Below are 12,268 nucleotides of genomic sequence, written 5' to 3'. Positions count from 1 at the left end.
TTCCGTTCTCTATCATAACCGCCTTAGCTATCGTGTGGCTGACGTGCCACGCGTTGACATCAAACGGCACCGTTGAGTGCTGAAGGTGGTACGAAAATAATGGTAAACTAATTAGTTTTAAATTCAATAAAAATTATTCTCAAACTTATAGTTATTTAATGATTTCATTCAAATTTTATTTGACTTCATAATTAAATATTAAAAGAAATTTTAAAATAAAAACCTAAAATTAGTGTTTTAAAAATTTATTTTCTAAAATATACATTTAAATTAGTTAAGAGTCAATTTGATTTTTCTTTTTGTATTTTCTTATAGAAATAATGATTTAAATTTTTTTCCAAGATATAAATGTAAAAGTATATAAAACATATAGATGGATTTTTAAAAATAGTCATGTAATAATAAAAATAACTTAAAACGTTAATAAAACTATTAGATGATTTTGTTAGAGTCCGTTCATATTTTTAAAATGAAAAAAAATTAAAACTCATGTAATAGTTAAAACTGATTTTTTTCCTCAAAATTTGAATTTATTATTGTAATCCAACTATATTATTAAGTGATTGAATGAGTCAAAATGATATTTTATTATTCATGATTTTTTTTTAAAAAATTGGTATGCTTGTTATGTGTCTATTTTAAATTAATTATTCAGTCACCTTGAGGAAAAAAGATTGGACGCCGAAGACTTTATAGTGTATCTATATACATTTAGATTTAAATTGAAATATAATTAAAATGACTATATAATTTTGGACCATAGTTGTTATTTAATTAATTTTAAGTCATTTGATCACTTTAAAAATATAAATAAATTCCAATGATATCTTAAAATGTATTTTATATATTTAAATTTAATATTTTTGAATCAAACTTGTTAGATAATTATTTGGTCATTTTTAAGTATAACTAGATTAATGATTTTGTTAGAAGGCATTTATATATTTAGATTTAAATTTGAGTAGAAAATTTATCATTTATCAACTTTGACTTAAAGTATTTTATAAAATTTTATATTTAAAAAATAAAAAGAATATGACAATATAATAAATTTTAATTTTAACTGCTATATGTAGAGTCATTTGATTATTCTAAAAAGTATGATTGAAATTCAATGATCTCTTAAAATATATCTATATATTCAAATTTAAATTTTGAATAGACAAATAACAATGTAACCATTTTTATCACAACTATTACACAATTATTTTTGAATTATTTAATTAATCTTGAAACATGAATGAACTCTAATGGCATCTTTGAATGCATCTATATATTCAATTTTAAAATTAGAATAATCATTTTATTGTTTATATAATTTTTAAATTTACGATCATATTTTTTTTTTAAATAATCTATATTATTTTTCTCTCTATTATTTTTAAAAAATCATTTTATCTTTTAACATAATTTCTAAAAAATTTTAAAAAATAATTTTGAATAAAACTATTATTTGATTTTGCTTAGAGGCGAAGACAAATTTAATAAGAAAAATGTAGTGAAAAAAAAGGCATGGTTTTGGTTTTTGTCCATTTATTATCAACAATTTGATAAATGTATAATATTTTTTGTTAATATTGATCATGTCTGAAAGCTAAAGCTGCAAAGATAACGCGCTAAAAAAGGTGACATTGTTGTTGACCTAAAAAAGACTTGGCTAGAGAGAGACGATGACACCTGATGCTTCTTTCTGCGCACACTCGAAAAAGTCAACAGAACGCTAGGGTAAAAATCACGAAATGAATTTCTGACGTAGGCCTTTCAACGCTCAAGTCAGTAGATGACCGAGCGAAAAGTAGAGAAAAACCATAATAAAATTCAGTGAGAGTAATAAAGAGTAATGTTGTGCAATAGTCTGTAAAGCATCCTCCCTAAGCGGAGAGAATCCCTTTTTATATCAACTCTCATAACTCCATAATAATGAGATGATAATGAATATTCGATGTCAGAAGATGTTGGATAATGGAAGGTATACAGTTTGCAATTTGTATAGTTATCCTCTGAGGAATCTTAATTCTGTTACATATATATGAACAGTCTCGTATAACCTCTGCAATAATGATAGAAATTGTATAATTATCTTCGTAAAAAGGTCTTATTGAATGCATATATTGTAACCGAAGAATATTCTCTAACGAATAGTTATCATTCTAACAATTTGTTGTGATTCCCTGACAATATTATCTCTTGGAATATAGCCTAGCCGGATACTTGATATCCCGACCGTCTCTATGTTTGACCAGATTTGTAATGTGAATTATCTTATGCGTTTGCCTTGAGTATTCATGTATGAAACAGGAACAGAACCTCGTAAACCCGGTCAAACTTATAATCAGGAGCATTGTACCCTTGAAAGAGGAGTTGAATCTCATAAATACAATCGACCATAAATTTAGTTGGCAATATACTCGTAGGCTCAGGTTGAAGATCTAATAAGTAATGAGGAGTCAATTCTCATAGGTTTGGTCAACTCTAGGACCAACCGACCGTAAGATGGAAGACTGATTATTGGATAACAAAGCGCTCGGACTCGTACGTAAGACTGACCTTATGACGGTCTACTTTATACTGAAGGTTATACTACACTATAGATTGAATCTGTAAGCTGCAAGTAATATTGTCGAAGTGGGAACTGAATCTCATATGCTCAATCAACTTTGGGACTGTTCAGATTTAATCTGTATGTCTTGATACTGAACTGAGAGATAGGTCTATTAAGCCCGCCTGTCTTCAGAAACGTTTGACCATGTATTGAGTTCAAACACTAAGCTTAGATACGTCCGGCCGGTCTTTGAGTTGGCCATATATATAATAGAATTATGTAGTGTAGATCATAATTTCGACCGATCTTTGTTCTGATCAGTTGTTCACAAGTGGAATACTGGATTCTTTAAGTACGATCGACTCTTAGGTTGACTATCTTTATACTAAAAGCCTAGCACTGAATAAGGAGCTAAGTCTTGATAAAGATAACACTATGACTACTATTTCATTCACCTTGACTTTGACTTCCAAATCACCTTGTATCAATATTGAATTTCTATTCCTTATTCATTATTTGCTTAATCAGTTTAAGAAAGTAATTTTTAATAACTTAGAATTGATCAACAAATAATTTTAACTATATCTACACCGACGATGAAATATTTACATTAAAAAAGTGAGCAGAGAGAACTAAAAGAGGAAGATAGTCGAACGGAGAGGAGATAATCACTCGAAGGAGAGGACTAAAGCTCCCTGCTTCGGCCCGCATCAAGGCGGAGAGGACTAAAGCTGCTCTGAGGTGAGCACCAGTATCTCCGTCGGCCTTTCCCCCAATGTTTGGCTTCTCTTCTCCGTTAGTTTCGGTTTTCGCTACCCGTCTTGGTTTGAATTCCTGGATCGCAGACAATGTGAACTTTTAAAGCTGCTGTTTCCGTATGATCATTTATTCTTATTTCTTCGCTTTGTTTTGGGCCGTCGTTAGAAATCGGGTTTCAGATTGCAGCTTTGGTGCCGAGGCTTCCTTTAGTTTTCCAGAGGGATTTAGTCATGGAAGATGGCATTCGTGCTTGCACTGTTGTCTCTGAATATTTTAGAATTGCGTGAAGCTCTGCTTCCCAGTAAGATAAGGTTCAAACCTATTTAGATTGTAAGAGCTGTCGTGGAGGATTTAATCTAGTGAATTCATTCTTCTTTTCCATCTAATTTCGTTGTTCTCATTCATTCTTCCCAATCCGATGCCAGATCCTAGTTGCTCCAAGTCAATAGATTTCAATTGAACAATTTATTTTGCTGTGCTGCTTCACCAGATTTTTTCTTAGGAATCTAGTCTTCTTCACTAATCTGTTTTACATGGCAGTTACTGCTGCATTGGTATTACGTGCAATATTTTAGGCCCTTTACATCACAATCTTCATTTTCGGAAATTGAAGTGAAGTCCCCTTGCATTCCTAGTTTCTAAGCAGTAGTTCTTCCTCTCTTCTATATTCCCTAACTCGCACTTCAAAAATATCACAATCTTCAACTACACTATTCCTGGTTCCTTCCGTAACATAATTCCAATTAAGATTTCTTTCAAAATATAATCTATCCTATTATATTCCTCTCAATGATCTCTAATGGGGTTTAATAATTATTCCTTTTTTCTCTTCTTTTCCTTTCTATAAAACTCCTCACTAGAAGTCATTTGAACAGGGTTCAATCAACAATTGTGTCGATCACAAGGGTGACTCTATCCCATGACTCCTTTATAATTGTGTACCTTTGTTTCTTCCATTTTTCCTGCTCTTCCTTAACAGTTTTTTTATTAGTGAACTCTATCCACTTGATGGGATTGGATTTGTCTCCGACCTTGCTTTGGAGGGGCAGAAGGCACGATTGGATAATTTGAGTTAAGTTGCTTTACTGGATTAAATTTTGTTCTTAGGGAGAGGTGTTTGGATATTCTAAGCTGAGTTTAGTTAATCAAACCATAGATATTTTCTCTAAGTTTATATCTTTTTAAAACCCTTATTTTCCCTGGAACCCCTTAATCCTTACATACTCTTTGGTTTTGAGACAATATCAATCCACTAGTGAGTATTAACATGCTCTTCTGTGCCTTATCTTCTATTACAGGCATAGTCGAACTTAGTGCAGAATTCACAAAGACCAATGTCTTGGTCAGGCGTGTGTTACATTGCATATCCCACATCTCATATATGCATTAGCTAGGCATTTCATTGTCAGGTCAACCTGGATGCTTCACTAGAAAGAGTTTCATTAGTGTTGTCCCTACTATGCAATATTGTGGGAGCTTTTGTTTGTTTGCTACTGTGAACTCATATATCTTTTCTATTCTTTGTACATCAGGAGAGAAATAAATTCCAGAAATTAATTCAATGAAGACAGCTGTGCATTTAACATATTTTAGAAACATGAATCGATAAAAATCTTACTTTCCAATTCCTCATCAATCTAAAAATTCATATTTTTGAGCTGAGGTGATGCCTCTGGACATATTCTAGCGAAACTGATCCACCAGGTCTAGTTATATCAGAAACACAACCCTAGCCATTTGCCAAAATAATCGATTTATCCAAATCTTGTAGTTCTGTACTTGTTCTATTAGCTCTAGTATTAAAACTTTGTACTCTGTTCACGTGATAATATTACACAGGGATGCCTTTGTTTAGCTATTGTGCTTGGCTGAAAAGTTAATGTCATCTGACCATCAGTCTTAATCTAAAAAGAGACATATCTGACCTAAACTGGAAAATCAACCCCCAGAATTCAGGTTTTCTTGGATCTTCTTGGGTCTGCTCCCGCCATACGGGATCCCGGGGAAGGATCCATTGTACGCAACCTTACCCTGCTTTTTGCAAGAGGCTGTTTCCAGGATTCGAACCTGTGACCTTTGGTCACATGGCAACAATTTTACCGTTGCCCCAAGGCTCCCCTTCTAATACATATATATATTTGCTTATACACTATATAGTCATTACTTATAAAGTGACTTAGTTTGCATTGATTGCATTTTACCCATATTAAAAAAATTACTAAACTTTCACTTAGTTTTGCAAGCTTAAAATCCAAAAGAATCTAATGAAATTTGGGGGGGGGGGGGGGGGGGGACCTAGAAACCCGAAACCTGGCCCAACCTAAAAAATTTTGGGTTCAAGATTTTTTTAGTGTAGTTGTATCCAATTCAAGTTCAGTGATATTTAAATACCTCATAACAGGTTAGGCTGGATATTCTTGAAACTTGACTCTAACCAGATCCATGCCCACCCCTACTCTTAGATATCATTCCCAATGGTTTGCATTGGAATGAAATGTGTAACATATCTTCACCTGATTGTTCACAAACTGTGAAATTGTCACGGTTACAATTGCCTTCTGATATGAATGTTAGGAAGATGAAGCACAAAATTGGTTGTAATAAAGTGGAGTCTTTTGTCCTTCTGGCATGCATGGTCAAATTAGGATAACTAAAAACTCTGAAGTCTTTCCTTCTGACAAGCATGGTCAAATTAGGATAATTTAAAATCCTTCTGTTGGTCCGAATGTGAAATCTGAAGTAAAGGGGAATGAAGCAGTTATGTTATGGGAAAGGGGGAATCAAGGTGTAGAATTGTATGCATCTTGGAAGTAACTTTCTTCCAATAGTCACACTAAAGGGTGCACAATAAATGTTTATTAGCATGATCTGGCAGCAGCATCTTTGGGATATTTTTTTGGTTGTTGATACGACTATGATGAGTTACCTATACATCTAGTGTGCTTTTCACTATGTATAATAGCTACTGTTAAAGTGAAACCTTCTTCAACATGCCCAACAACATTGTTTCTCAACCTCAGTTGCTATAACATAGTATTTGTTATTTAAGCAGCTACGTAAGCCTTCTTACGGCTTCTAACTTAACTACACAAGATTTGCAGATTTACCTCCATCATTGTTTGATTGATTCATTTTGTTGGTATGTGTTTTTAATATGTATGCAAACATCAGATAAAATTCCAATTATATTTTGTTTGAAAAGTTTCTTCTCCATTCAATATAAAATATCTGCTTCAATCTAACTTGTTTCTTGTCATAACATATTAATGCTTACTGGAAACCTTGTTTTTTTCTAAGATTTATTTCTAGCGATCATATGGGATAAATTGGTGTAACTATGTACAGAATTGTTTAATCAATTGATGTAATTGCTAAATATCATACACACACACGCACACACAGAGATCTGATAAAATACCATTTGCATTTTGTTGGAAAAGATTGTTTGCTATCAAATGCTCCATATCTGCTTGTATTTAACTTGTTGCAGTTGAAAACAAATTGGTAAACTGTATTTACTTGTTCTCTTGTCTCAAAACCATGACTTCTTTTCCTAGATTCATTTTTTGAAGTCATATGGGATAAGTTGGCATAACTGAAACAAATATTTTACCATGATATATTATCTTTCTTCATCTGCTAAGGTTTCCTGCATTCAGATAACCAGGAGGTATATATATTTTCCTTTTTTTTTTATTTCCCCTTGAAGTTTGTCCTGAAGGTTAGGCCTTGATGCTTGCTCTCCATCAATCTACATGTTGGTGAAATAACTCATAATACTCCCAATGTGACTGACTACGTCATCAGAAAGGTGATGAAATTTATCAAATCAGAATCTCTTGACTTATACTTCATACTTAAGGCAAGCCTGACCCTCCATCTGCCAGTCAACCCTGTTGTTCTATGTCAGCAAGCCTTGCCATTATGCACATGGCAGCACATGAAGAGGACTAGTTGAAGTGAACCAACCTACAAATGCAAATTTTGTCAAATTTATCAAGAATCATACTTGTAGCAATTTCAACACCAGCTAGTGTCAACCCATTATATTCACAACCTCTCAAGGAAATTGCTTTTGCTTAATTTTGTTGGCTAGTTTAATCAGTTTTAGCATCTAATCACGAAGAATTCCTTTCATGTTACCTTAGTTCAAATAATTCTACGAAGATGATAGTTTCTCTGTACATATCTATACATGTATAAACAGAAAGGAAGAGTCTGCACAGGTATATTACTCAATTAGTACTCACAAGTCACACCTCCACTGGTGTCAATCCAACAAGAACATCACCTATCCCTAACACACATCTTGAACCATAATTGTCCAATTCTTGTACGAATAATTCAGGTAACTTATCCCATATCATAAAGCAAGTATAGACCAACATTATAGGAAGGCACATAAAAGAAAAGTTAAGAGAGATCACGATCTTTCTCATTCTCGGATATTTTTCAGAGAATAAGAAATCTCTTACCACCTATTTCTTTTAGCAAATATAAGCAATAGAAAAAAAATATAAAGAAAAATTGAAATACAATGTAAGCTACAATTTACATAATGATCTTTGCTTGCTCACTATTAGATAGTTTTGAAATTGTCCGAAAAATCTGGAATGCAACAACACTTCTCATTTAAAACTCTCAAGATTCGACCTCTTCATTCTTTCTTTAAATCCTCTTTTATAGGATTAATGTCAAATTAATTTTTATCAAGTAATCGACTGACCCATTATAGATACAAATGTTACTATGACTTGCCAACTCAATGACTTCATCCAACTAAGTTCGACTATAATCAACCGATTGTTATTGTTCATCGATTGATGCTTAAAGAGTCAAGTGTTGCAATAGACTTAGAGATCTTATATTCGTTATGCCATTAGTCCACTGATGGGCAACCAGTCGAGTCCCCAGTTGATGTATTATTGTTTTTTAGTTGTTTGGTCATTAAAAAAAAATAAGTGAGCTATAATAGCTTCCTAATGCATCTATTATTTGAATGTAAAATTTTCATATATATTTAATTGATAGTATGAATATATTCACATGAAAACATTTCAAAAAAACTGACCATAGAATAATCTAAAAGGCTTAAGTGGATTCTAAATTTCGAATGATCTCCTAAAGTATATCTATATTTTTAAATTTACAAGGAAAAAATAAACATAATAATTGTATCTTAAAAATAATTATGTAGACTAAAATGGTTTCAAGATTTAATAAAATCTTAATAAAAATTTATCATATTTTTATTAACATTTTATTTTTCAATAAAATAAATTTAGTATAAGTTTACCGTTAGGATAACCCAACAGAATTTATCACTATTTTTTATATATTTTTTAAAAATATTATATTTTATGATGTTTTTAAAAAAAATATCACTCTTTTAATAATTTAATAAAATTGCTAGATAGATCTATATGATCAATTTAGGTATACGAATTAACGATTGGACAGTTGATTAAATATATATTTTTAAAAATGAGCGATAAAATTGTATTAAACTTAAGATCAATTAACAATGAAATGCATACTTAAGTTTAATGCAGATGGTGCACATCTCAAATAACTCGCGCTTTTCTGTAAGTAGTTTAAAATAATTTTTTTGATAGAAAGCACTCTTATAAAAATTAAAATAAAATTTTAGACGAAATTTATAATAGATGAATATAAAGAATTTCAAATTACTTCAAATTAAAATTAATATCCTTTTGTGGCAGAAGGTGATTCGTTCGCCCCCTCATTGGTTGTCCACGGATCCCATTATCAAGAAGTGTATCCACGGCCTCTTGTACCAATTTTTCTTGACACATTACTAATTCCCCCGGCGTAGATCTACTTGTTGCTAATAAATCGGTAAGAGTATTATTCCGATAAATAACTCGTCTGTAGAGTTCATTAATATCCGAACTCATTAGTTTACCCCATCTATCTGAATGATTGGTCTCAATTCGGGAGGAAGAACTGGTAATAAGCACAAAACCATCCATTCTGGTTCTACATTTGTTCGAATAAAATGTTTAGCTAATTTCATGTCCCAACCAACCCGTTCGCCAATACGGAGGAGGTAAATCATGGATGACTACTAGCCATTGATGCAAATGATCAAAATATGAGAGAGGTTATATTCAGTCACGCTGAATTTCAATCTCAATATTTCATATAATAATATTCGATATTTTAATCATCGCACTATCCGGAAGGGAGAAAATTAATATACTCTTTGAAACTAGATGAAATTAAGAAAATCATATTGAATGACTGGGCAAAAATAAAAAATAAAAAGTTAGTGGGGTAGATCCGTAGATGTGATGGTGGCCCCCATTACCCCTATACCTTTTGCTTTAAATTAAAAAAAATTGAGGGGTGGTCGTCCCCACTCGCCTCCCTGACTCCCTGTGTCCGTCTCTGTCATAAATCCTCATTAGTGCATTAACACTACCAGATTTAAATTCGTCCGTGTAAATTGAAACAATAAATTAAATAACGTAAATTAAAAGTAATGAATTTTTAAACGAGAAAGAAAAGAAATATATAATAGAAATAAACATTTTGATATTATAAAAAATAGGTATGCATGGTTTAGTAAAATATCAAAATTTTAAGCTTTACTTGATGAATCTTATTTTTTAAAAAAAAATTAATATTTTTTAAAATTTAGCATGACATACAGATTGATTATTATTAATTTTCATAATATTTCTATTAATTTCTTTTATTGCTATCTTTGGCAATGATCAGTCCAATCGATGCAATCATTATAACTCTAAGGATGCGTTTAGTTTAAGTTATCACATATAATTTTAGTTATGTGATTATCAGGTAATCACATAACCTTGGTTATGAGGAATGAAACATAACCTATGTTGTTTGGTTTAATTTAGGTAATGCAATAAAACTTTATTTGTTTGGAGATTTTAGTATATAACCTAGTATGATATTTTACCATATTATCTTTAGTTTAATAAAGTATGATATTTTATCATATTATCCTTAGTTTAATAATGATAATATTGTTATTAATAATGATATATATAAATAAAATTAGATAATATTTTAATTGTTTGTTAATATTTTAGGAAATTTTTAGATAATTTAATTAGATTTTAATTAAATCTATTCCATTTATGTGAATTTAATAAGGTTTTAATTAAAATAATAAAGTTAAAAACAAATCTCGGTATCTCCCTCTTCCTCGCGTCGCCTGTTTCTCGCTCACGCGCCGGCTTCGGCTCCCGCCGCCTACCGCCACCCCCCTCGCTCGCCCCTGCTGCCACCCCCCTCGCTCGCCTCTTCCTCGCACCGCCTGCTCTCCCTCTCACGCCGCCGCTCACGGTCCCGCCGCCCCCTCGCACCGCCTGCTCTCCCTCTCACGCCGCCGCTCACGGTCCCGCCGCCCCCTCGCACCGCCTGCTCTCCCTCTCACGTCGTCGCTCACGCTCCCGCCGCCCCGCTGCGACTCCCGCCGTCTGCCGCCTGCCGCCTGCCGCCTGCCGCCTGCCGCCTGCCGCCATCCCCTTCTCCTACCCCCTGCTGCCACCTCCGACTGGCTCGCTGTTGATACGAGACCGCCCAGATCGACGACCTCGGCTCGCTCCAATCAAAGGTTAATTTAGGAATATTTTTTGCTTAACCTCAGGAATCTGCAAAAACCAAGGCAGATGGAGGTTTTTTGATTCCTGGTGATATGCCCAAATTGATGACGTTTGATGACGTGTAGGAATTGAGAAAAACTTCGGAATTTAAAAAAACTTTGAACCAAACACGGTTATCATGGATAATCTTATACAGATAATCAAGGTTATCCATAATAACCCTGAACCAAACACGTCCTAATTATCATTTGGGAAAGTACGAATTTGATCGCTAACATTCCATCAAGTGGACAAGGACTCTGGAGGAATGTTTCCCTTGTCAATTGGACAGAGAAGACGCGTGTCGAGGGTTCCCTTTCACATGATCCAGATTATTAATTACTTTAGAAAAAAAACAATTTCTTTCTTTTTTTAATCAAAAAAATATATAATAGAACATTTCTCACTCATAGTTTAAACTCGAAATCAAAAGCAAAGAATTTTTTTATACTTTATAGTGTTTTGATTTTGTTTACTAGAATTTAAAATTTCTAATTTCTTTGCCATGGGACAGGTGTTAAATTATTATTATTTTTAGTTTAGTTAAAAAATGGGGTTTTGAAGATTTCAGATTTTATTAAAAAAATTCAAAGTTTCAAAATTATATATATATATTATATTTGGTTTATAAATTGGCATAAAAGTACATGATTTACAAGAAACCAAATAATATAAAAACTCTAATATAAAATTATTGTATTGTATTGTTGATGTGAAAGGAGGGAGGAGGATATGGCAATGAGAGTAGATGCAAATAGTGAGATTTTAAAAGGGAAATAAAAGATGAAGATATAGAAGAAATGCCCCTCATTTTTAAAAGCAAATTACAAACATACCCTTAAAAGAAAACCCTATTTCCAATCCTTTTCACAACCTACAACCTCTTGGCTCTTGCCGTCTTATCCAAAAAAAAAAAAGTCTCCTCCTCCTTTAGCTTGTGATTTGTGAAAGTATCACATTTTTCCTTACTTTCCTCCTCTTATGGCCTTTAGATTTTGACATTTTGGAAACATATATCATATTTATTTATTGTTCTTTATTTCTTAATTGTTATTTTGATGCTTTTGAGCTTTATCTATTTTGGTATATAATAGGAATCTTAAATCTTTTTTATTGTTTTGGAGTGTTGATGGTTACATATTTATTAGTTTTATCATTTACGATTGATTATAAGTATTCTTATTTTTTGACATATACCTAACTATATGTTAAGATATTTAAAAAAAAAAAATCAAATATTAAAAAATTATCATCTTTCAAAAAAAATTATATTGGTCTAGATGTAATTGACTTTCCGTTGAATCGAGGACTAAGACTTAGGATTATGAAT

General features: G+C 32.3%; 1 protein-coding gene across 1 annotated transcript; it reads left to right on the top strand.

Annotated features, from left to right (window-relative positions):
- Positions 1-8,853: 8,853 nt before the first annotated feature.
- LOC121969077 (atherin-like) lies at positions 8,854-10,915 on the top strand. Its single transcript, XM_042519004.1, has 2 exons — positions 8,854-8,886; positions 10,469-10,915. The coding sequence occupies exons 1-2, from the start codon at positions 8,854-8,856 to the stop codon at positions 10,913-10,915; spliced, it is 480 nt and encodes a 159-aa protein (XP_042374938.1).
- The last annotated feature ends 1,353 nt before the right edge of the window (positions 10,916-12,268 follow it).

This window comes from Zingiber officinale, chromosome 4A (genome assembly GCF_018446385.1).
Source record: "Zingiber officinale cultivar Zhangliang chromosome 4A, Zo_v1.1, whole genome shotgun sequence".
NCBI classification, from domain to species: Eukaryota; Viridiplantae; Streptophyta; class Magnoliopsida; order Zingiberales; family Zingiberaceae; genus Zingiber; species Zingiber officinale.
The sequence above is the reverse complement of the archived record's forward strand: the minus strand, read 5'-3'. Positions and strand labels throughout refer to the sequence as shown.

What these genes read in the sequence shown, in the direction of transcription:
- LOC121969077 (XM_042519004.1), top strand. Translation starts at nt 8,854, where the DNA reads ATGGTGCACATCTCAAATAACTCGCGCTTTTCT. An exon ending in CAAATAACTCGCGCTTTTCT is followed by an intron (nt 8,887 to 10,468) that starts GTAAGTAGTTTA and finishes AAAATAATAAAG; the next exon opens with TTAAAAACAAATCTCGGTAT.